This window comes from Xiphophorus hellerii, chromosome 5 (genome assembly GCF_003331165.1).
Source record: "Xiphophorus hellerii strain 12219 chromosome 5, Xiphophorus_hellerii-4.1, whole genome shotgun sequence".
Classification (NCBI taxonomy): domain Eukaryota; kingdom Metazoa; phylum Chordata; class Actinopteri; order Cyprinodontiformes; family Poeciliidae; genus Xiphophorus; species Xiphophorus hellerii.
In genome coordinates, this window is record NC_045676.1 from 12,886,346 (window position 1) to 12,912,866 (window position 26,521).

Below are 26,521 nucleotides of genomic sequence, written 5' to 3' on the forward strand. Positions count from 1 at the left end.
TGGTTTTGACAACAGTGCAGTCTTTATTTATAATAAGTGGTACCCACAGACACATTGGAGCATAACAAGAAAAATTGAGCACATCCAAAACACTGAATGTAACAAAACAAAGAAAACACCTAGAATTAATCAAAAGAAGTATAAACAGATCACAAAAATTGATTGAAAGAGCAAGGAAGGTTTCTGAAGCCCTTTTTACAGCTTTGAGCTCAGGGTTTATTATAACAATGATCCATTCCTGGCAACAGTGATTGGCGGGAAACTCACAAACAACATCAAGTATTTGCTGAGGAAGCCTGTTATGTTGGTACACGAGTCTAGAGCTGAACTCTACAGTAGCTTTCATTCAGCCACTGAGCTACTTTACCTTTTATTGGAGAACATTAACACATTTGCATAGCGTATCTGGTGGAGGACGCTCACTTTGTTTTTATTGCAGTTGCAAGAGCTTCCCAGTGAAGCCTATGTTTTGGATCTGGAAGCAGCCACAGTGAATGTGATTACATCATTAAAGCATCTACATTTTCCAGTATACAAATATGTTTGTGCTGTTGAATACAAATGTGCTTCTAGTGCAGTTTCATGTGTAATGTGTTGCCACAATTAACAAGTAGTGCAACATTTAAGGATTTGTCCATGCAACAACCTATGTAAAACAGATTTTTTTTTTTAGTTAAACTAAAATAAATTATCTAAATGTGTTCAAACTGAGAACAGATAAAATACAAAATAAGTTAGATCTTCTGCAGTCCACCTGGTGGTGGAAAAGTAGCACCATGTCAGAGCAGACTTGCCAATTAAGATGTGGACAGTAAGGAAGTATAAAGAGAAAGTAGTGCTTAAAAGGACAAGTAAAACGATATCATGACTAGAGTTACTAGTGTTAAGTTTCTCGTGAAAAAGGATTTTAAATAGGGTGCCTGATTGTGAATCATACACTCTTAAATTTAGTGCGAAGCTGTAAAAACAACAATTATGGAGTGGACAAAAAGGTAATATTTTGTGGCAGTCATACTTTTACACTCACGCATTCTCAAAAGGTGAAATCCCAAACCAGCAGTGACTTATGTAGAGCCAAGCCTTTAGCCAAGGCTGGTGATATTGGAGCGACCACCAGGGGGTGCTACTATGCGGTGGCCAGACCTACGAGGGATGTTGTCGTCAATCTGAGCACCTACGGTAAAAAACAGACAAATTAAAATATATATATTAGCTACAAAAATCAAAATCTTAACAGTTTAGACAAGTTTTTTATTAAGCGGACTTCTGTCCAGTAATTATCAATAACCTATCAATTTACCGACAGTTTATGTATGCCATCACAGTGAGTTAGCGCTAACTCAATATAGCTTGTGTAATATTAAGTTTCTATTTTGTATAGAAACCGGCCCAACACAATTTAAAAAACTGGATAGATAAAACTGATAGCCTCCATTATTTCTGTTGTTTCACTGAGAAAACATCTATAAAAGGAAATAGTTAATATATTGTATCTCCCACTCATAAACATTTGAGTTGTTTTAAATAGCTAAAATCAACTAAATCAGGAATTCCATTTAATTAGCTGTTCGCTGCTTACAACTTCACTTACAAAAAATTCTGTATAAAAGATATAGAATTGTTATTTATTGGACCTGAAAGGCTGAAGTTGGATTGGTGAAGGTTGCGTATCGGTGGTGGTTGGTGAGAGGTGGGTGAAGTCTTAGCAGACGGAGAGGGGGTGATGTATTTGGGTGTAGGAACAACATCGTACACAGGGCCATCATATATCCCTCGGGTGACACCCTGTTTGCTCTTTACCTATTGGAGAAATATCCTCAAAAATTAGGAAATCTAGGACAGGGAAAACTGTTAATTACTCAAAATCACTCTACATGATACAGTTAATCAAAACACTGCAGTGGTATATTTCTTTGCATTTCCTTTATGTATTAATCTGAAGATCACTGAGTAAACCATGGCATTTTCTGATTACCATAAATATGCTAGTCTAAAATAATGCAAAAAGTTACTACTTCAAATTGCACACACCAAATTCAGCAGATTTTATTATCTTAATGTTAGCATGTCTTAGTTCTTGTCTCGTCCCTGCATAGCAAAGCACACTAAAACATTTTGAATGGAGATGCAGTGGTGGGCCGTCAGGGCCTGCAAGGCCTTCTCTGCCGGCCTAAAAATATCTGAATCACAGACAGATGTTAATTATATTTTGTCCATGAATACGTATTAAATAATTCCAAATGGTCTGTCCACTTCCTTTCATTGCTAGCCCCCTGGTTGCGCTGCTTCCAGACGTGTATTTTCATATTTAAGCATTTAACCAATCACATTTCAGCCACTATTTGTTGCCAGGGTCAAAGAAATCTGCCTGGAGGCCTTCACAATCAGTTCTGCGGGCCCTGTAGCATAAAATAAATGTCAATCAAACTGTTGCTTCAACCAATCAGATTTTGAGTTGGCGACACCAAGGCCCTCTAGCAGGCGTAACGTCAGCGTATTCACACGCTCTGATTGGCTAGTCAAAGCGTGTACTAGCCAGAGCTAGCAAACTGCATCTGTAGCGAGCTGCACAAGCAAAGATATTGTTGTGTTGATTTAATAGCTGTTTTGTCAACCCACAATGGGTGAAGGAGGAGAAGAAATGGATTTGGTTGGAGATTTACTGTCAAAGCCATTTTCAAGACGGACTTTTCAAGAAAAGCTGGACATTGTTAAGCAAGGTCGGGCAACTCCGAAGCTAGCGAGCCTGTCACAACCGGGAAAAGGATTTGTCCGCCACTTTCAGTCTACTAACTAAAACTTATGCCAGAAATACGACAGGGCAGGCTCGACTTTCAGCATTAGCTTCGATGGCGATAGAAAAGGACTTCTTCATGGAACTGAAACGCACGGATAATCTGCACAACAGAGTAATTGAAATCTTCTTGAGGAAAGAAAGGAGGATGGATTTTGTGTACAAATAATCAGGATTTTTGGTGAGTAAAATGTTGCTATATTCCTAAATAATATTGCAATTTTATCAGGTTATTTTTGATGCTTTTTTTATGTGTGTCGCAGCTGTACCTGCAGTAGAAGTTTTATAGCCATAAAATAGTTATTGAGGGTTGGATTGATTCAGACGGAGCACTACTGAAGGCCTAGGCGTGAAATGCACGGCCTGCCACTGTGGAGATGTAATGCCGTACTTACAGTGCTTAAGATGCAATCAATGTATAATGAATGCTATTCCTTTTAAAGCTCTATATTTTACCTGATTCCTACACTTGACCCGCTGGTAAGCATAGTCAGGGAAGGGCTTGCGTGGCAGAAACCGGCCAGTGCCCTGTTGAGCCTGTAGTTTGCCCCCTTCGTAAACTATCCGACCGTGAGTCATCACCAGTGCTGGGCCACCACGGCACTCCAGACCCTCAAAGATGTTGTATTCTGCAGCCTGTATTGGAAAAGAAAAAAGGAATGTCTTCCATCTTGCTTTAAAGCATGCATTTTGACAAAGGGGTGAAAGCGATAGGGGGGAGGGGATATTGTGTTAATGCAGGGAACGTTGAGGGGTGAATGGGGGATTAGTCAACTCCATTCACCCCTCAGGCTGGCTTCAGGATAAGAGGTCTTTTTAAGATCCAACATGCAGTCTGAATACATTAAAAACAGCATTGTGTTGCTCCGCTCAAAGCAGATTTGCATGTTTAAAGGGGTTCTGGTGAAATATTTTAGGCAGCTTATAAAAAGTACATTTTCCACAGAATACTCTTGCTTCATAGTTGTAGTGTATTGTTTCCTTCAGGCTTTTATATAGTTTTCGATTAAATATTTATTGCACCCCAATTTAAGTAGGAATAAACTGAACTTCCCTTGCTAAAGCTGTCGCAACCACATTTTCTGATAACTTACTGTTCAGACGGTTTAAATTTCTATTTCCCTTCTTAAATAATGAAAAGGTACAGACATCTTTAGAGTTCCTTTAACCAATTCAATTTGTTTTCCTTGAATGCATTTTAAAGCATCCGTGGTGCTTAGACTAAAAACATTTTCAACCCCACAAAAACATCTAACCTCTGTCTCCTACTTCTGGATCAGACTTTGTTCAGTTAGAGACAAGTAGGTATGTATTTTTACATCTTTTGGTATTTATTCATATTCTTACTGATTGCTGCAGTTTGGCTGTGATGGTTTTCACACTGTCAGGGTCCCATATGACGATATCAGCATCAGAGCCTGCGGCTATGCGTCCCTTACGTGGGTACAGATTGAAGATTTTTGCCGCATTGGTTGACGTGACTGCAACAAACTGGTTTTCATCCATTTTTCCCATGGCCTTAGTATGAAAATAGGTGAATTTAAAGAAGGTTACACACAAAATAAAAACCTTACAGTTGTGAAGAATATACTGAAACACAAAGGGTGTTATTGCTCACCACAGCCTTATCCCAGACAAAACCCATTCTCTCCTCGACTCCGTTGGTCCCCTCTGGGATCAGGGTGAAGTCTTCTTTGCCAATTGCTTTCTGGGAAGTGCTGTACGCACAGTGAGCGCTCCCCACCACCTGAAGGTCCCCACTGTAACAGGGAGGCAAAGAGATCGATGGACAAAATCAGAAATGTAGTGTTCCTTCTGAAAGTATTCACAGCCCTAAACACTTTCACATTTTGTCACATTAGAGTCGCAAGCTTCAATATATTTTAGCTGGTAGTTTTGTGAACAACTAGGTGTCAATATGTCCTATGTTTACTTTTCATTTTGATGATGAATTGAATAGTAAAGAGATTAAAACTTAGGATATACTTTAGCTCTGCTTTAAATCACTCCACAACTGTTTGTTCACCAATGTTCAATACCTGAATTTATCCTGGGATTAAATATCCAGAACTGTAGGTAGAGAGGAAGCTGGTCGTAGTAGATTTTGTTTAGGTGTGTAAGAGAAAAGAGGGCTGAGTACACATCAATGCCACATTTTGAGATTTGTATTTGTAAAAATGTTGAAAACCATGTGTCATTTTCCCAGGATTTTTACAATTACACACCACTTTGTTTTGATGTGTTGCATTAAATTCCAACAAAGTACATGTTTGTCTGTATTTGTGATGGGACAAAATGTGAAAAACCTTAAGCGATTTGAATACTTTTGCTGTGCACTGAATACACAAATTCAAGCTGATTCATCGCATAAATTGAGGAATTTTTTTGTATGTTGGCCACCAGGTGTCCTCATAGAGCCTCTGATTTAAGTGAATGTCAGGAAGAGGTTTGCAACATAAAATCAGCCAGCTGAACAAGTCTGAATAGTGCAATGTAGCTGCAGTGCCAACAGCAAGAGTATCATTTAATGCATAAATATATATTATTTTGGAAGCAGCAGAACACAAACACTTACTTAATCTATTTTTTTTTTGCACAAGACAGCAAACTCAGAGCACTTGGTTTAAAGTAAAACTCTGATGACAGGCATATTACTTAACCCTTAATTACAGTGATTATTGTTTGATCAGCATACTAATGCCAAGAGAGTGCTTATTACAGCAATAATAGTCCTCATTGAGAAATGGCAGAAAGTACTCTCGTCTCTGATGAAGAAGCTAAGAATATACTCTTTTCCCACTATCAGAGTGACAGCATGGAACTGCCTCAAGAAGCCGGAGATACACATGAAGTGCATAACAGCAGTGTGGAAGAAAGAAGAAGAGGGAAAACAAGAGGAGGAGGGAGGCACTTGGTATCCAAGGCAACAGATGATGAGAGCTTCTAGGCCCTGTGCTATTTATGGTATTGGGGACAGACAAAAGTGTGCAGCTGGAAGTTGCTGGTGGGTGTGTGGATGTCTGGGGTGAGAGCAGAAGTGGGTTTCGTCTCATGCCCTTTTCCCCTTCCTATAGTGGGATTCTAACTTTATATAATACTATATTCTGTATTGTATTTCAGTTTGACCTATTTCTAAGTGAAATTAATGTTTATAAGTAAGTCTTACTAACCTTGATCATCCCTGCCCTTTGCCTCATCACATGTTTTCACCTTTCCTGCATCTGTTTCAGTTTGTCACTGGCATTAAATATAATGTCTATTATACTGTATTTAATGCATATTAAGTATAATACACTTTATATTTAATATAATGCCAGAATAATTTGGTATCTCTTTTTATGTCACCATATTAATGCACAGTTGACATTGTGGTAAAGTCTTATATTAAAAAAAGAAAATGAAGCAGACCGTTACTAACCAGACAAACCAAATAGCTCTGCCCATTAAAATGCATCACAACTGATTCCCTCTTACCAGGCCAGTAGTGTGTGAAGGTGGTCTGGAGTCGTGGGATCAGGACTCAGTGGCGGAGATGTCACATAAGCAGCTGCCTTGGCCCAATTCTTGCTCCAATAATGAGAGCCATCGGTTGCCAAGCTTGCTGTGATCGGCTCCCCAAAAACTACAGAACCTTTAAGGAAGGATAAAAGCAGACACTTTTGAGAGCAACGAGTGGTATACTGCTAGTGTTAAGACTACAGTACCCTTAAAAAGTGTATACATCTTTTGAACTTTTATCATTAAATTTCAGTAAAACACAGTTCCTTTTTTATTTCACTGAGAATGTATGTGACAGAGCAGCACAAAAAAGTGTGTAATTGTGAAGTGGATGGAAAATTACTAGCAGAAATCTTTAAAGAAAAATAGAACACTTCCTCGGTTGCCTGGCCTTTGGTTAGGCCTTTGTAACACATGCATTTATCTGAATTAGGAATATCCAGCTCGAGTCTACAGGGGTGTTGGAACTAGAGTTGGAGAAACCTGATCTAAACCATTCAATTTAAACCGATTCCATGGCATGATGCTGTCACTAACATGTTTTACATTTAGGGAGGATGTGTTCAGGAAGGTATGCAATATTCTTTTCCCAAAACGCATATTCTTCTACATCTTCATTTTCATAATGCTGTTTGTTCACTAATGTTCTTTAAGCATATTCTGATTCCATCAAGAAACAGAAATTAACAGAAATTAAATTACACACCAGTGTTAGTCTATCACATAAAATTCTCATGGTATGTATAGACGTTTGTGGTTGTAATGAAAGACGATATGACAATCATTACTACCTGACCGTAATAACCTGAAAATAAGAATAAATGAAATAAAAGAAAAGTGTACCTTTCCTCCGGGCTTGAGTGATAGTGTCGGCTGCACTCTTGCTCATCACTTTGGTGATGTAGACGGGACAATTCACACGGTTTCCAAGAGTAATGGCACGAAACACTGCTTCAGCTTCCAGCTTTATGAAAAAAGAAAGACTTTAGAGTTTTTCAGTGAGAGACTGTTCACTGAACTAATACTAGTAAAAAAATTACCTCTTCAGGTCGACTCAGAGGATGGCCTTCAGGGCCAGTAATTCCCATCTCCAAGATTTTTCTCTGTTCCTGAAGCACAACATTTGTAATTATTCACATTCTCTCCTGCCACTCACAACATTGTGCAGTGAGTACTAAGTTCTTTTTAATCAATTAATCAATCAAGTTTATTTGCACAGTACATTTCAGCAGAAAGGCAGTTCAAGGTGCTTTACATAACAAAACCACAAAATTGCAAAGTTATAAAGAAAAGACCATGCAATCAACTATTGAACAAACATTATATTTTGATGACTGTCGTTACCAAAAAGTACCAATGACAGTTTTAATTGTATTACATAAGAAAGGCATTGAAGTTTGAGACAAAAACTTTGCTTCTGACAACACTATCTTCGAATAGTTTCTACTCCACATGCCACTTGTTTCATATAACATCTCAGTATGGCGATTGAGTTGACAAACATGCAAATAATATTTATAATTGCTCTTTTATTCATTTAAAATACTGGTTTGTCCTATTATAAATCACACTGTTAGCTACAACTCTTATCACTGCTGCATGCAGTGATAAGCATGCAGCAGTGAAAACCATCACCATTACTATCTTAATCACCATTACATCATCATCATTAGTATATTAAAAGTCAGCACTACTGCCAGCCAAAGATAAAACCTGCCATCCTCTGCAGCAATAGTAGCAGAAATAATCCTCTGATTCTCCTTTTGAAAGATGGTGAATTACATAACATGAGTATTTCTCAGCTATAGGGGAGAGGGAGGCTGCAATCTAGAATCTGCAGTAGTCACCTGTTCAATCAGGTCTCCGTTTTCAGCATGAACCAACACCACAGCGCCCAGCTGCTTTAGAAAGGAGAAAGCCTCATACAACTGAAGACAGAGAAAAACAATACAAGGAGGTTATAAAGTATTATAAACTCGGAGACCTACAAAATAAAAACATTTTATACATTACTGAACTTGTGAGTATTTAATTTGGGTTATGTCATTAATTAGAAATCCTACCTGAGAATCTGTCATCTGGTACAAATCTTTATAAGCCATGTACAACTGGAAGGAGTTGATGCCTGTCAAGACAGGATATTGTTTGATAGTGAGCAGGTGGGAACAACAACAACAACAATTACGACATACAGGTAGATCAATAAATCATAATATCATCAAAAAGATAACTTAGTTCAGTAATTCACTTCAAAAAGTAAAATCCTACCCTGCTGCTAACATACAAAACATGATATTTTTGAGGGTTTGTTCCTGATTATGGTTTTAAACAGATGAATAGTCAAAGTTTGTCAATATATTTGAACATTATGTATTGCTATTAAAGCAAACTGGGCTTCTTTAATACCTAAGGAGAGCCACAAACCTTAGGTAATGCTCTATTAAGACAAATATGGTTAAAAAAATACATAACAGATAACATTATTATTACCCCAATGATCGGCAGGTCATATTATTTCCGCATTTTATGTTATTTAACAAAAGTAGTTTAATTGTGTTATACAATGTCTGACATTTTTGTGCAAAAATACTATTTGTGTGTCTGTGATTACATATTATTTTTACTCAAAACTATTACAGTTGAAAATTATTGTTCTAGCTCATGCCTAATCCATTCTGATCAGATTTATGGTGCATCATTTATGACTAACATATGGGCCTAATAATACAGCACAACTTCACTAAAAAGAAACACAACACATTACTTTGGATGATCTGCTTTACAGCTGTACGCAAAGTAAAATGTTTGTCTTTGCAGAGTAAAAAGGATTACGAGAAAAGCTGCACAGTGCCACTAAAGCAGCATTGTGATTGAAACCTTCAGATCTCCACTGTGTCTTGACTGTAAGAGGATTGAGCATTTTAGCTGAACTGTTTCTAAATAGATCCCTGATGTTTATGAGAAATGTCTCCTAACCAAGAATTATGTGAAGAATTGCAGTAACAGATCATAAAAAAGTAACAAAATCAGCTGAATACCTTTGTCCTGCACCAGCAGTTCCAGCTCATCCTTAACATTCTCGTTCCACTGGGGGATGTCGACGTGCAGAGAGTAGTCACAGCAAGCCTTTTTATCTGCAGCCTCCTGCCAGTGCTCAAACGCCTCCAGCAGACTGTCACCGGGCTGAGGGGTCACGTGATCCACTGAAAAGGAGGGAAATATTAACGGTTATGATGGGAATTAACCTCCTTGTGATATGCTGAGCTGAAAATGTCAACACTCACTGATCATGGTGGTGCCGCCAGCAAGTGCAGCTTTGGTGCCCTGAAGGAAATCATCAACAGGCTGCGTGCCAAGATAGGACTTCATCAGGCATGTGTTGACGTCTATTCCCCCTGGTATTATCATACGACCATTGGCTTCTATCACCTTAACGCCACCTGGAACAGCCAGGTTCTCCCCCACCTGCCTGCAAAAGATGTGTGAAGGGGAAAAAAAGAATGAGGGCGAGGAAAGAGAAAAGCAGGCATATGAAGACAGTACATAAAAGTAATGGGCTTTCACGAGCCCATTACGGAAACCTATGAGCATCGCAAGTACTCATACTTCTTGATTTTTACTCAGGTTTTGGTTAGACAAAAGGAAATACAGCGACATATGATGGAGGCGGCATCATGTTGTGGAGTTGCAGGGGCGTGGAAGCCGGTCAGAATTGGTGGGTAATCTCACATAGCACTCTTCAATCGACACATTGGTAAGGCAGAACTGCAAATCTACCTGTATGAATCTCCACCCAGCATGGCAGGGAGAACATTAATCAGAAAAGCACCAAAAGGCCAATAGTAACTGTGCATGCACTTCAGAGATTCGCAGCTCTTGATGGGAATATGAGGTTAAGCTGGTGATTATATTGTTATAACATGGAAATATTCAAGAGGCGTAAATATTCTTACACTCTCCATTAGTCTACACAGAGAATAAGCAGTGACAACTGAAGATATTGTTCCTTGATACATACTGAATGATCCCATCCTCAACGTAAACGTCTGCGTAGAAAGACTGGTCATCATTAACAACCCTACCCCCTTTGATCAGTAACTTTTCACCCTGCAGGAAGAGCAGATCAGAGAGACAGGGAGGAGGAGAGACGAGAGGTTCAAACAAGTGTTGGGATTTAGATATACTGTGTTGTGCAATCATTTATGTAACAGCTATGTATATAGGAAAATTGATGCAGTGCAACACAAGATCAACAAAAGCATGCCCTAAACGAGCTATACATGGATAAAATGCTTGGCTTGAACCATTTGAAGTCTGATGTAATAGTTGTAGAATTTTTAAGCCTTTTATTGAATGCTCCGAAAAAAGACAAAAAAAACTTTACTTCTCCAAATATCACGTGCTTCTGGTTTTTTTGGATAATAACTGGTACAATATTTATGTATGACTATGCATTTACCATTTATTCCCAAACCAAAAAATATATGTTCCATATGCATCTAAAACACAACACAATTTAACAGGCTTTATTTCCCATGGTGGAGCTAGAACCTTAGCTCTTTAAGAAAGAACTCATTATCAAGGTTTAAAATTTGAAATATGCAAGAGAAGCTTTTTTCCGGTCATACTAGCGTAAACACCCTGTTCCACAATGGAGGGTGCCTGGCAAGAGTATGAAAAGATGCTGGGTCTCCATGGTAACCAGTGATTTACCCGTGGTTTCACATGACGACACCCTCCATGAATATCATCCTTTATATTTTTTAAAGGAACAATAAATCCTCTCTCTAAATAATAACAGCCCATGTTTTGATCAAATGTGTGACATATACAGTTATAGGACGATGCCTCACACCAGAGCTGATTTACTTTATTCCATGGTTTCGGCTCTCGATCTTTCCCGTCACGTCAGCTGCTTTAATCCCACAAGCGACAGGATTATGCAACACTATCCAAGCTAGAGAGAGACTATGAAGTGTACTTTATTAGACAGAGGGGGAAACTGTCAGCTATATATCTTCAATTCGCAATGAAGCAACATATACTGTACAAAAGGCCCTGGTGTTCTTTGCCATTCACTAAGAGTTTAATCCCCTCTCTGCCTTGTAGCGGGGATTTGTAGGTCTCTTACCGTCTGATGGGGGATGCAGTTATTCCCCAGATAGCTGCTCTCAGACATGCTCCCTCCGTCTCCTCTGCCCCCCTCAGGCGGCCCAACTCAAAAGCGGATCGGGCAGCGTCCAGAAGCCCCGGATATGTCCTGGATGGATGCGCCTCCTTTGACTTTCTCTCACTGTGACTTAGTTTAGACTTAATTGTTTCGGTGGACGCAGAGACGGAGAGCCGTGAAGCCACCACCGTCCGACCGCGTCTGCTTGCGTTGCGCACGTGAGTGACAGATCGAGTGACGAGATCGAGCGTGGCTTTGCGCGTGCGGGCAACGGAGTTACACGCAACAACTCACCTGACAGCAGAGCCTGACCAAGGCTGAAAGAGGCTCTGGGCAGCGTTTCATTTCGGGGGCTCACTTGTATAGTCCGCCACACTCTCTCAAGTTTCTTATAGTTATACTTAAGCTCTTTACATTCTGCATTTTACTGACACCTAGTGAGTCAATGATAGGTTATTGATTCCAAGACAAAATGTATTTTGCATGGTAAATCACTTGATAATCAGATGAATATCAACTGACTTACTTATTTTTCCTCAAATCAATGGGGGTTTGGGTCTGGCAACACTTTTTACAACTGCTAACACTGCTATAATAGTATAATAACTACTGCAATGAAGTTAGTAGCACATGATACTTTACTTCTTTCCAGAATGTAAGGTCTATTTAGCCATTAAATGTTTAATTCATAATCAGTGCATAATATTGTAATATTTGAAAACATGATTACTTTGTAAAACCAAATTTAAGTATGAAAACCAAATGTTCTTACAATTTGTTTTGTAGTAGTTAAAGTTTAAGCATCCATATTTAAAAAAAAAAAAAAAAGCTTTTGCACACTAATTTATTTATAATCAGTTAGGATAAATCCCAATGTGGAATTATTGTAAGACACATCCTTCACATTGCAGTTACTAACTAGGAAGTGTTTACTTTCAGTACTTTCTCTAGATGATAGCTACAGAAAATCTGCAAATTTTCAGACTGTTCCCACTTGAAATTACAGAAGATTTACGGGTTGTTTTATTGGTGGTCTATTAAGTCACTGAATCCAGCATTTCATTAATAGCTGCTACTGTTTGCAAATAAATGTGGAAAACAATACATAACCATGTTATATAAAATGCTACGTAATTCAGATTGTGCTGTTGCCACTTGCTGGGTTGTAATTTAGAAAATACAATAAAAAAAAAAAAGTAGGTCAGCAAAGTGTCAGCCTTTATTTGTAGCGAAGGTTTTGAAGATGGGACAAAAAATATTTATACAATATATATATTTTTTTAGTTATTTTGTGAAAGTATTAAAAGAAATACGTTTTAGGTTTTCCCTTGCTCTCCTCTACATGCATATTTTGATTTCCATGTACAGATTCTGTTAAATTAACTTCAAATTGCGACTCTATCAGAATAACTTTCAATATATAAAGATTTTCCTTATATGTAAAACTTGCATGGTTTCTAACATGTCCTTTGACAACTTCATTTCACTGTCTTTTCTCGGAGCACTGACAAATTTCACGCAATACCTCGAGTTGCCCAGCCTGGCAACACAGAAACAGTACCGTGGGGGGTAATGTACCATGTCGCTGTCCATTTCAGCACCACATATGTAGCACCTCTATCTGCAGCCTGCATCTTTTTAGGAGGGAGGAGGGTTCTTAAAGCCACGCAGGCGTACACTAAAATAAACTGCAATGCAGAAAATAGCTTATTATTTATGCAGATTGAACCATAGAATAAAATATAAGGAGAATATATTTATTTTTTTCTAAATAAAAGTGATTGAAATTTCTTCTTGCTTGAAAAAAATGGCTTTTCTAAATACTGTAAGGAACCAATAGGTCACCAGGCACTTTAAGAGGCATTAAGTGCTTTCGGCCTATTTAATGTTGGTCAATTGTATTTGGTGAAAAGCAACACAAATTATCGCCATACCATTTCATTAGGGCTTTCCTTCTCCGATGTAAATCGTACTTCCACGCCGCTCCGAGCATCATCTGCTTCCCCGCTCGGGCTGCTCCTCGATCCTTCTCGAGCCTCCCCGGGTGTCTTCCCCACAGGGTCACCGGTCTCCAAAACCCTCTCCCGGCTCCCGCTTCTCGGGGTGCGGCTCCCCTTCCTGCCCACCGCGTAGTTGTCGAAGTCAATGGTCTTGCTATCGAACGCCCCTTCCACGGAACTGAACATCCCGAAGGATTTGCGCTGGTTCGGCCCGGTGGTGATCGGACCGGCGAAGTAGACCGGCAGCTCATCCTCCCGGTTCCACTGCCTCCTGCAGTCAGACATGATGGTGGCTTCTTCTGTCTGAAGCGACGGAGACAATTCTGCTTTTTTTTCTCTTTTTTTTTTTACGTCTGTAAGCGGGTCACGGTCCCGCCTCTTCAGGCAGGCGCACTCATTAAGTGCTGTGATGTGTGAAATTGTTAACTAGAATATTTTATTTTTATTTTTTCCACACACACCAGTGATAGTGAAGCTCTCCAGTTTAAAAACAACTATTGGTTTCGGTACTTGAATTAACCAAATAGAGAAGATAAATAAAAGCACCAGAGGTCTCCTGTTCTCTTGGGTTGCGGATTAAAGAAGCATGTGTTTAACCCATATCTGCGGGCAAAATGGGGGATGAAGTGATCCATGTGCTTTCTGGATGAGTACGCACTGTGCAGCTAGATTGCTTTAAGTGACCAGAGAGCAGGTCAAGTTCATTCAAGAGGAGATTCCGCAGTGAGTTAAAAATAACTCTACTGCTTTGTTGACTCCAAATGATGTCGTCTGTAATACCCTAAAGCCCATAAGAATTTAGGATTGATAAATAATACCCTCCTTTCAAAAACAAATGTTTTAGTCTTTTAAATGTTACAAATACACTCCTCGGCCATTTTATTAGGTACGCCTTGCCAGTACTGGGTTGATAACCACACAGGTTCAGCAAATTTATTGGAATCACACCTAGGATGCAAATCTCCAGTTCCACCACATTCCACAGCTTCTCTATTGGGTTGATGGTTTGAACCTTGTGATATATTATCTTGTTGAATGCCATCAGAAAATGTGCACACTGTGGCTATAAAGGGACACCAATATGTCAAGAGAGTACCCCCCACACCATGAAACCAATGCTACCAACCTGAAGTATTGATTCAAGGCAAGATGGATCCATGACTTCATGTTGTTTACATTAAACTCTAACCCTACCATGAGAGTAAATGATCTGTCAAGAAGAGACGGATTGGGCTTTATTACTTGAGAAAGAATAGATCCGTGTTTTCACCAAAATGCTGCATATGTTCTATAAGTGTGGTTTCTGGTAGCTGTTTTTTGAGCTACCAGAAAAATGTTTGAAAATAATTTTTCCCCTGCAGTTACAGCATTTTTTTTTCCTCTACATGACCGCTTAGATAAATATTGTCTTTTGTCTTTTCCAAATTTGGGAATGGTGAGCATGTATGCGGGAAAAGGGCTGTAAAAATTGTTGGGTTTTAATCTTCCAATATGCTTCAGATTGTTTAGCAACATTTATTCATGTGTGAGAATCAAATCTCCCCCCAACTTGTCCTGGATCAGTTTTTACCCACTGGTGTTTTGTGGGGCGGAGCTGCACTTGATTAAATTCACAGTTTGACCTTAAACCATAAAATCTCCTTAAATAGTAACTGTTGCCAAGCTTTGAAGCACACAACTCTATCTGAATGTGGTGACAAAAAATTACAAGGATTAATAGTTGCGGGTATATTTCTGGTTTGTCTCTTCAAAATGGTGGAAATTTTGTACAAATGTGGAGCTCAGACATTAAAATAATTAATGAGATTCCACAAACTGCTTAGGACATTCACAAATAGGTTCACATAACTTATTAATTATTTAATAAGTTGCTGTTTTCTTTGCTGTTCATTGGACCTTCTAATATTGGAGAGCCTATTTTAGGAGTGGGCGGGTCATAAAGTTGTGATGTTGTTTATAGACTAGTCTGACATCAGCCTGTGAGTGTCTTCTTACTGGGAGCCTTCTTGTACAGACAGAACATGGAATCAAACATATGAATCCAGGAGGGCTAATCATGAACATTTAGTTGGTAAGTACTTTTTAAAAAAATAACATTGTGAGAGCAGCGTTGGTGCAGAAGTAGGTGGTTTACAGGCACTTTTATTAATTTGTGAAGTAGTGTCTCAAATCTACTACATACCTGTTCAACAAATTAGAATATTATTGACAAGTTAATATTAATACTCAATTCACTAAGTGAGACGTATTATACAGCTTATCTCCACACAGACTGAATTTCAGGCCTTTGTTTCCATTAATTATGATAAATGACATTTAATATTAGAATATTACACCAGATCACTAAAAATACATTTTTATGCAGACACGTGAATGTAATGAAAGCATATAATTACTGAATACGACTGTACATCTTTCTAAATTATATGTATCTCCCAAAATTCTAAACAGACTGTTTTTGTACTCATTTTTATATAGAATATGCACCTCTAACTCTTAACTCTAACCCTTGTTTATTCAATAAAATGTTAATTATGTAGTCAAAAATCCCTTGCTTGGGTAATATTTCTTACCAAAACAAAAGATTCAGTAATTAAAAAAAGAAGTTATTAGAGTTAAAAGGAAAATTTTATTCTCAAAAAATAATCTCAAATACTCCACTTATTCCATAGTTTAGCTGTTTCATGATTTTCTTTTTTAAAACTAAAAACATTATTTCATTATCTCATAAAACCTTTTCACACTCTGGATCTTCATTTATCTTCCTGACTCATGCTTTTGAATGTTCCTGAGTCTTTTAGGAAAAATGGAGAAGGATTCTGGGTCTCCATCCTCGTCTGTCAGCACCACGGGTTCGTGCCCTGTCCTGAAGGGACCCTCACCAGCTCCTAAACAGATTCCTTCTCCCCCTGCATCTAATAAACCTGCTGCACCTTCTCAGCCTAACAAATCAACATCTCCATCAAGTCCCGGAAAATTATCTGATTTCTCTTCATCATCCACACAAGCTATTCATTTGGATAAATCAAAGCCAGTGTCTTTTGCTGAATCTGTGTCCTCAGAACGTTTGTCTGGTGAGATAACTGAAAAACCTCAACCAGGTTCTTCCAACACGTCTGTCTCCAAAACAACAAGCATGTCATCTTCTGCAAAGTTTGAATCTACCTGTCCTGGATCACCTTGCTCTGGCTCCAACACTTCCCCCTCTGGAGCTACTTCCACAAAACGCAGCTTTGCCTCTGTGGCTAAGCAGGTGATAATGCAGGAGAGACTCAGGAAAGCAGAGGAAGAGGATGCAAATGATGAAGAAGATGGTGAGAATCCACTCAATTTCAGTTAGCGACGTGTTAACAAAGACAGATCATTATTAAGTTTATATAACAGTGAGGTGGATAAAAAATCTGCCACTGGGCCGTCATAAAGAATCCATTCTACCAAGTTTACTGTAGTTATTCATTTAGATAAATGGGAAACTATTTGGGCTATACAATTTTTTTTAAAAAAAACATCTCACAAAAACTATTAATCTAAGTCAAAGTAATTTTTGTTCATCTTTATACATTGGAATACTGTTATTGATCATGCCTCACCATTTGACCAACATTTGCACACACCGATATCAACATCATAGTTTTTTCTAAAGAAAAACTCACTTGTAATTATGTTTCTGACTGAAGTTGAAAGATTGTTTACAATAGTCTTTGCCCATTTCCATGCATACATACTTACCAGACTAAAATATATCATTACTATAATATCAAATTTTTACAAGTTCAGGCTAATTCATTGATTAATTTTATCACCAAAACAACAATTTTTCAGGATTATTTGAAAACACTCTGATAGTCTTTCTCAAAAGCTTCCCATTACATTTCCAACGGAGGTCTAAATCTGTTTCTGTATTTGTTATTTATATTTATGATGAAACTAAATCAATGCCAATAGAGTGCCATTAATATGATCAAATATAAGTCAAAACATTTCCCAGGGGTGCATGAAGAACAAACAATCTAACCAGAATATGGTAAACTATGCAACTAGTAAAGATGATCATTTGAAAGTTGGAATTAAGTATCCATAAAATTCATGACAATTATAAAAAGACAAAACAAATAGAGATTAAAACCAAAATTACATCTCATTTATAATGACTACAAACATAGTAGTAAAATCAAGCTACATCGATATAAAAATGCAGATCTCTTTGCTTTGCTTACTCGTTTTAAAGTGATACCGTCTACACCAGTCTCTGGGTGATAAGAAGTGACGTCTTTTTAGACCAACACAGAAACACCTAGTAGCAATTCACTTTGGTCAGTTTATCTAACACCCATGCTTTTGGACTGTGGGGGGAGGCTGAGTACCTGTAGAGAACCATGCATGCTTAGAAAAAACCCATAAACTGCACAAGAAGGCTCAGACCATCATTCTAATCCAGGGTCAATTTCTTGTTTAAAGTACAGTGATTCTTATAATATGTTATAGTTGGATACAGACCTGTGATACAGCTCATGGGCTTTATACATACGAATCTCTGGCATCTGAAGAAAAGACACCTTTGCGATGAAGCACATTCCAGAGACAGGACCAGTTCATATAATAAACATGTCCTGATGTAATATTTTAGCTGTCTGGTCATCAAGTTGCTCAAGCGCTTAACTTTAATCACATTATAGATTCTCAGGCCAGACATGTTTAAAGTTTCACGGATTCACATCTACTCCACCTTTCAGGTTTTTGATCTTGCGTTACAGGATGCTTATCTGACACAATTTGATTGTCACTTAAATTTCAGTCCAGAATAATCCATGCTTAGTAACACTGATACAAGATCAAACTACCTATCAGCTAACTCATGAAGAAATAGTTTCATAGAATTTACTTCAATGTCTAATAACCCTGTTTGTTGCCATTTAAGATGAAGAACTAGAAGAAGACGTGAGTGTGGCTCAGATGGAGGAGAAGGCCAACACTGGTGATGCCAGAGCTCAGACCCGGGTCTGCATACACACACAAACATGCGCACCCATGTACACACCCTGACCGACACTTGGTATTGTTGTCAATCTCGCTGGATGACTCAGTGGTGGGGTGTTTCTATTTCTGCCACCTGCAAGATGATCTCTGGATTCCAGTTTACAACACAACTCTTTCCCAGCTGATAAATCATTTAAAAAAAACTTGTTTGCAGAATCTTCTAAATTTTCACAAAGTGTCAAATACTTAAATTGTGAGTCACAAAGAAAACTGAAAGGCTGCAGATTGCTTGTGTTTTTCTATGGATAATTATCTTTCAGACACGTCTTTGCATACAGATTACAATAGGACAATAGTTCTATCAAAGTCTCATGTATTAAAGAATCTGTCATACCCTATAAATATGTGAATCATTGTTTATTGATATTTAGGTAAATGTGGTCTGGTTTTGTTAATTTATCTACGAGACTTGGTAACACTGTGTGAAATGATTTTTTTATCTGTTTCAGAACTCACTGAAAGGCAGAGGGCAGATTTGATGACAACTATGTGAGAAGAAAGTTATGTAAAGATGGTTAAGATTAGAAAACAGACACTTGATATGTCCTGGAGTGCTCAGCTGCCCCTGTTACTTAGCCAAGACAGAAAGACACACAGCAATGGGACTGCAGGATTTTGGGTTTCGAATTCATTTCTTTATGTGGCTCTGACATTGGCAACATTGGAACAAAACAATTAACCATAAAAGTTCTCCCTTTGCACAACCTTTCATATGTGTACAACGTGTTAATTGAAATCCTGTGGTGAAGCAAGAAACTGTAAACCCTCTTCAACAAGAGTAACTCTCTCTCCCCCTTTACCTTCCAGTTGGGTCAGCACTTCTTGATACTTGCTGAAGACAAAGACCCAGATCTCAACAACTGCCTGGCAGTTAACTGGCTAATCAAAGCAGCTAAACAGGGAAGAATGTCCGCAGCGAGACTTCTTCAGCGCTGTTGGATCCAGAAAAAAGGAGTAACTCCAGAAAATGAGGCTGACATGCGCAAGTTGTCAAAAGAGGGCAAGTTTGAGCTGGCAGTACGCAAAGCAGCCATGATGATGTACTGGAGGCTCAACCCAGACAGGAAGAAAGAAGTGTCTGTCTCTGAGCTGCTCCAAAATGTCAGCCAGGTCAACGCAGTGCCAGGTAGGTGACAGAAACAGTTGCAGAATATATAGCAATGCAATATCAGTTGTGTCTGCTGTACTCTTTGCCAAGTAATGTATCATACTATTAGACATTTTAGATATTTCAATGTTCGCAGCTGTCTTCAAGTATCCCACTGCATGCCCAGATCCATTCATTAGATTTGTGGGTATTTCTCACCAGCAGGGGGCACAGCAAGCAGAATCCCTGTTCCTACTTCAGGCCAGACCCAGAAAGTATTAGAGAGCATGGTCAGCACTGATGGTAAGTATACAAATAAAAAAACATTCAAGAAGCTACAGAGTAGTATGTGTTCTTTTGTATAATTGCATATTATGGACTTCACAGCCAAACAGCTGGTGGACCTGGATGACTTTGTTGAAATGACGAAAAAGTATGCACAAGGCATTGTCCCTAGTGTCCCTCAAAATGGAGGCCAGGCCTCAACAAAAATTGAAAGTCCTGACCTGCTGGATAGAAAAGGGAAGGTAAGGCTGCCTTTTTCCTAACAAATGCTTTTATATGTAGTATTTGTGTTAGGATGACAAACACAAATACTGTATACTGTAACCATACTGTTAGGATGTGTTTGTGTGATTATGTGTCAAAGGACAAGTCTGGGGTAGTTCCTAAAGAACATAAGAAGGTCCAGAAACATTCTTGGAGCTTTGGTTACAGTGGGATGCTGCCGGACGCCAAGCAGACAAATGCCATGAAGTCACACCTGATGGTAAAATGACTGGGAGAATGTGTAGAGACTTTATTTCTTTTTAATGAATTTCACTTTCAAACTCTTCTGGGTTTGTACATGACACTTTCCCTCTTCTTTTCTTCCTGTCCACCTCAGATGCTGCAATACCCACTTCATGCAGTTATTGAGATGAAAGAGCACCTCTTTGACTGGGCATCAAGGGCAGGCGTCCAGTGGTTGAGCACGCTCATCCCTACACAGCATGTCAACGCCCTCATTTTCTTCTTTATCATCAGCAACCTGACTGTTGACCTGTTTGCTTTTGTTATACCCCTGCTTGTCTTTTACCTCTCCTTCACTGCCATGATTATCTGCACTCTAAGGATCTTCCAGAGTAGCAAGGTTAAACTAAGACTTTCCTCTTTCATGATGGTGTATGGAATTCAAATGAATTAAATCAAATAAATGGACAAACATTCTTCTTCTTTCCAGACATGGGAGAACTTCAAAGCCTTGACATCCCTGCTGACTCGTTTTGAACCAGGTCTTGATGTGGAGCAGGCGGAGACCAACTTTGGTTGGAACAACCTGGAGCAATACCTTTACTTTATCTTTTCCGTCTTTTTTGTGATTTTCTCCTTCCCTGTTGCTGACAAAAAATGGATCCCTTGTTCTGAGCTCTCCACCGTGGCAATTTTCTTCACAGTTCTCGGCTATTACAGCCTCAGCCCAGCTGCAGCAGCATATGCACGTCGTGCAATCTTTATAGAGGTATCTGATAGAAGGATTTAAATCACACTTTTTAGATTAACTGCAAGTGTATTTAATGTTTATGAGGTGACCTTTAAAGCAATTATCTCACATTTAGATTGAACATTTTGCTTAATTTCTGTTTTAAGTTAGACCGTGCTTTGTTTTTTACAAGATGAGAAGTTATTCGGTTGATTGGCCACTAGATCAAAAATACTGCTGTACTCTTTCCATTCAACCTTAAACCTATTCACATTTGGTCGCAATAGAGCCACAAGCCATGTGTTCTAGTTGTGTTTTATGTGATACATGCATAGTTTTAAAGGCTCTAAGAGAACATTGGAGAATAATAAGTACCATAAAGACCAATTGAAAAAGCAGACAGGGCAGGGATCACTGGGTACCTCACAAAGTTCTATTCAGTCCATAATCAGAGAATTTAAAGTATAGAAAACAACTATGAACCTTTACATTGGTACCTAGACTGAAAGGCACAGGAAAGAAGCAACGTAAGGGTTGATAATAACCTTGGAGGAGCAGCAGAGATCTACAGTTTTAGTGGAATAATCTGTTGATATTTAGAATGTTAGAAAGGCTCAGTCCAAGTCCACACCTAAATAAAACAGAGAATCTGAGGCAAATTTTTGAAATTGAATATTGTGCTTTTATTTTCATAGCAATGTATTACTAAAATATGATTGTTTGTTCATCTTAGGTAGCCTCAAATCTGTGTTGCCTGACACAATTACTGCCAGAGGATATGACAGGACTTCGTTTTCTTGGTCACACATTTACCACAGTGCCACTTGGGGAATCTGTGGTACTGAAACTCAGCATCCCCTGCCTTCTGTATATCTACCTTTTCTACCTGTTTTTCAGGTGAGTAGAGTTTGACCTGACAGACAAACCTATTATGTGTACTAAAAATTGCCCTGCGTGGTTTGCCATTACTAATTATTTGCATATTTATTTCTTTCTTCTCACTGTAGCATGGCAAGAACCCGTGGATTTCGGGGGACCTACTGCTTCCTGATCCCATATCTTGTATGCTTCATGTGGTGTGAGTTTTCAGTGGTCCTCCTACAAAATTCCTCTGCTGTTGGATTAATCCGCACCTGCGTGGCATACTTCCTCTTCTTGTTTGCACTCCCAGTTCTGGTGTTTGGCCTTGTCATCATGCTCTTCATCCAGCTGTTTAAATGGTTCATAGAACTAGAGCTGACAAAGATGATTGTGACCCTGGTGATATGTGCAATTCCCGTCACTCTGCGGCTCTGGACACGGTTCAGTATGTCAATTTTGGATGTTCTGCGCTCATTTACGCACTGGGGTCCAGTCAAATTCATCTTACTCTGCATTTCCATGGTGATCCTGTTGTTTTCGGTATATGTATACCATGCAGAGGGACAGAAGGTGTATAACTCTACTCTGACATGGAACCAGTACAGCCAGGCTTGTGGGCCTCCAGCCTGGGAAAGCAAAGGCATGGCCCAGACTCAGATCTTCTGCAGCCACCTGCAAGGGCACAGAGTCACCTGGACTGGACACTTTAGGCACGTCCGGATTGCTGAGACAGAGAACGGTCCACAGTCTGTCATTAATATGCTGCCAGTGTTTATTGGGGACTGGATGCGCTGCTTGTATGGTGAGACATATCCCAAGTGTGATCCAAAGAATACATCACTGGCAAACTCAACGTCAGCAGACAGTACTTTGTCAGGTCCAGTTTCTCTGGCCACACTGCTTAAAATGCAAGAAGAAGAGGAGTTGTGTCAAATTAAGGCTTTAGCCAAGCACACCTGCCACGTCAAGCGTTTTGACAGTTATCGATTTGAAGTGACGGTCGGAATTATCCAAGATGGAAGCTCAGGAGCAGAGGATGCAGCGAGAGATATTATTCTTATGGCCAGCAATGAGTTTAGACAAGTTCTGCTCAATCTGAAACCTGGTAACATAGTAGAATTCAGTACTAAGCTGGATGGACGTTTAGGAGCAAAGGCTCCGGCCTTTGAGCTCAAAGCTATCCACTGCCTCGACTGTGCTTCTTCATGGCTGACTGGAGGCAAGCAGGTGAAGATCGAGAGAGACTTCAGGCGTACAACAGTTAGAGCCTTCAAGTTTGCATTTGACTTTTTCTTTTCACCGTTCCTGTCAGCAGAAATCCGTACCTGAGATTAAACAGACAACAAGAAACCTGAATCTTTTCTTGTGAAAGGATTTTTAAATATAATTGAAAATCCTAATTGGTTTGTGATTAAGGAATAAGATGCTTTTGGAAAGAGCAACATTTTAAACCTTAAGTCAAACCTTTCTAAGTTTGCATGCAAACTTGTTATGCAAACTTGTTATGCAAGCAATCTTGTCATCAGCATTAGTGCTGTAGCTAAGCTAGTTAAAGCTGCTAATTAAATCCTTCCTCCTTCTACAGAGAAACATTTGCAACCACCGGGTCTTATAACAGCTGTTTACATTTATTAAGTAAATATAATAATTTAATGTACACTCCATATATAGACATATCAACTTTATCATTACCAAAATGTAAAAAATTAGTAAATTCATAATTACATTTAAAATCTTTTACATGATTAAAATAATAATATTTCAAATGGTTCTGATAACCCTCAAAACATTTTTTTTATTGTGTGGTGTAGTTGAGACCTCTGGAGAGCCAGAGATGGTGGGTGGACATGTGTTTACATTAAAACATTACCTTAGTTGAAGTCAAACTTGTCAGAGTAATGATAATGCGATCTTTATCAAGCAATGTCTTGTACTATGGAGCAATGGTGGCAACCGAAGTAGGAGTTCGCCCTGCAAGTAGTTGATAGGTTGCCTGTTTGAGACACTGCCCTTCTATCTTTGTTGTTGGGTCCTTGGGCAAGACACTTTACCCACCTTACCTGCTGCTGGTGGTCAGAAGGACAGATGGTGCTGGTAAGGAAGCCTTGCCCCATGGTAACTGGCTACAATCCAGTAGCTAGTCATCATCAGCAGAATGTGAATGTGTGTGTGAATGGGAATGACTGATTACATTGTAAAGAGTCTTTATTATGAGCTTTCATAATAAAAAGCTAAATAAGTCTGATGTCATTTCAGTTAATTATTTAATATATCTGGAATCTGGACTGATGCTTAAGAATTTGTAATGAAATATTGAGGTGGTTATATAGATAACAGGTGACAGACATATGAACCTGAACCTTTAGTTTTGGCCTTGTGTTGATTATAGAATATCCATAATGGAGTCACATTTGTACACCTGTATTTAAACTGCTGAATTTTTTGTTGAAATACCATTAAAAATAGTCCAAATGTTTACTTTCATAACAATGAACACTATATTTAATCTTCTGGGCCAAGATTTAATTCTAAGTGGTTCAACATTTACTAACAACAAAGAGCCAAATTTGGAGTCTTGTTCTGTATTAGAATAAAAATATGACCCATTTAAGATAAACACCCAAACAGAAATAGACATGTTTTCAGATAGTTTTATTAATGCACATTCCTTTCATCCATGAATAAGGTTTTTGTACATTTACATCTTTTTTTAGTATGATAGATATACACATAAGAAGCACTGAGTAATGGTATCATGCTGCTGCTGCTGCTGATGTTGCTGTGACCCTAAACTTAATGTCTTTCCCAGCTGAATGGCAGTGGATATGACAGATTTACAAGTCACTCAATGACAACTTAAGCCATTTTGTGTGTGGTTTCTCACATTTGTGTTGAGCTGCTATAAAAAAAAATAATAATAAAAACATTTAATGCACATTTGTGTCCTTACTCAGAAACAGAAACAGTAAATGTACTGACAGATGTGAGAAACTGTTGCCCATTCAAAGCTCAGGTTTCAAAAAGATCCAAAATTGTTCACCACTTCTGCAATAATTTTGTTTCTCCTCCATATGTGGTCAACATGCAGACCGCTCAATAATCCTATCAGGACCAAGGTCACTTGAGAACAATGTACTGCACCCTAGGAAATAAAGCCATTCCACATCTACACGCTGTGTACCTATAGCTTTCATTTGTCGCAACCCAGAGCAGCACGCGGCACTGTGAGGTATCAACTATGACAACAATAATTCCTGTGATACACTATGATAAATTTAGACAATAAGAAGTTTTTGGACAGTAAAGATCTTTCAATGAATGCATATAATGAGCTATTGCACTGATGATGACCTCTGACCCTCGAGCGCCCTACAAATAAGAACAAAACAGTTTTCAGCTTTTATATAGCTGAGTCAGGGTTTTTTTTTTTTTTTTTTATAAACAATGTGCAAGTTTTCCTTGATTGTGAGATCCCTTTTTAAAATGTGCTTCTATGAACAAGGCTCATTTTGATTTTCACACATTATAACAGTTACATTTTTGTCTTATTCACAGTAGTTTGCCAAAGTAATCATAAACCTTGAACTTTTTCATCAATTTGTCATCTTACACCCTCACATGTCTATGCATGTGAAGAAACAACACAAGATAGTGCATGATTCTGAAATGAAAGGGAGAAGATGCATGGTTTTCAAAAATATATACAATTAAAAATAGTTAAAAGTCAGCTGTCCATTTATATCAAAACCATTTCCTTTTATATTTTTAAGTGAAACAAAGTGCAGTCAAATGACTTCAGAACTTCTCTAATCAATAATTACACTCCCTCTGTGTGCAACGCAATCTCAGGAAAAATCCAATTGCTCTGTGAAGGCCACAGAGGGTTGTTAGAGAGAATAAACAGCATCAGAAAGACCAAGAAACAACTAAGAAACATACCAAAGATATCAGTAGTAAAGAAGTTTAAAGTAAGGTAATCCAAGCTTTGGACATCCTATTGAGATGTGAGGAGTATTATCTAAAACTCTAAACCTAGACAAGATATCTGACCAAGCCATAAGAAGTTCTGTTTGCACTTTGGTGCAAACAATGTAGGGGACACAACAAATGTGAAAAAATGGGGTTTTGTCACATGAGACCAAAAATGAACTTTTTGCATTTTGCATCGTGCAAAATGTTGGACGCAAAAACAGGTAAGAGTTACTGTACATACAGAGCAATCCTGTAAGGAAACTTAACAGGCTGTAAAAGACTTCAGGCTGAGGTGGAGGCCCACCTTACAGCAGTAAAATTACCCTAAAAAACCAAACAGGGCCATCTTAGAATGGTTTAGTTGAAAATAAATTTCTGCTAAAACAGATCTGTCAAAGAATTAAGTCCATTTAAATATCTGTGAGAGGACTTAAAAATCAAAGATCACAAACACTCTTTTTACTACCTGACTACGTTGAAGCACAGAAAAATTGGCAAAATGTAAGTTTGTTGATGTGCAAGGCTGGTATAGATATACTTACATCTATAATTGAAGCAAAAATGCTTCTTCAAAGCATGGATTCAAAAGGGCTGAATTTTTTTTTTTTTTAAAAACCATGTATCCCATGCCTTTCACTTT

At 38.5% G+C, this 26,521-nt stretch overlaps 2 protein-coding genes across 4 annotated transcripts; one reads left to right on the forward strand and one right to left on the reverse strand.

Annotated features, from left to right (window-relative positions):
- Nucleotides 1–13,796, reverse strand: crmp1 (collapsin response mediator protein 1). Of its 2 annotated transcripts, none has more exons than XM_032563618.1 (14): nucleotides 13,397–13,796; nucleotides 10,311–10,399; nucleotides 9,577–9,761; nucleotides 9,331–9,495; nucleotides 8,356–8,417; nucleotides 8,140–8,220; nucleotides 7,333–7,401; nucleotides 7,136–7,256; nucleotides 6,269–6,425; nucleotides 4,413–4,554; nucleotides 4,142–4,312; nucleotides 3,251–3,430; nucleotides 1,635–1,800; nucleotides 1–1,174 (listed from the first exon to the last, which is right to left on the reverse strand). In XM_032563618.1, exons 1-14 carry the CDS (start codon nucleotides 13,745–13,747, stop codon nucleotides 1,083–1,085), a joined length of 2,031 nt encoding a protein of 676 aa, XP_032419509.1. In that variant the 5' UTR covers nucleotides 13,748–13,796; the 3' UTR covers nucleotides 1–1,082. The 2 variants fall into 2 exon arrangements, with proteins under 2 accessions (XP_032419509.1, XP_032419511.1); XM_032563620.1 differs by lacking the exon at nucleotides 13,397–13,796 and adding an exon at nucleotides 11,424–12,178.
- A 1,651-nt stretch (nucleotides 13,797–15,447) lies between these two features.
- wfs1a (Wolfram syndrome 1a (wolframin)) lies at nucleotides 15,448–26,487 on the forward strand. Of its 2 annotated transcripts, none has more exons than XM_032563521.1 (11): nucleotides 15,448–15,533; nucleotides 16,264–16,776; nucleotides 18,381–18,460; nucleotides 19,307–19,625; nucleotides 19,809–19,889; nucleotides 19,974–20,113; nucleotides 20,236–20,355; nucleotides 20,473–20,718; nucleotides 20,809–21,087; nucleotides 21,782–21,945; nucleotides 22,056–26,487. In XM_032563521.1, exons 2-11 carry the CDS (start codon nucleotides 16,269–16,271, stop codon nucleotides 23,236–23,238), a joined length of 3,120 nt encoding a protein of 1,039 aa, XP_032419412.1. In that variant the 5' UTR covers nucleotides 15,448–15,533; nucleotides 16,264–16,268; the 3' UTR covers nucleotides 23,239–26,487. The 2 variants fall into 2 exon arrangements, with proteins under 2 accessions (XP_032419412.1, XP_032419413.1); XM_032563522.1 differs by having other exon boundaries at nucleotides 19,812–19,889.
- The last annotated feature ends 34 nt before the right edge of the window (nucleotides 26,488–26,521 follow it).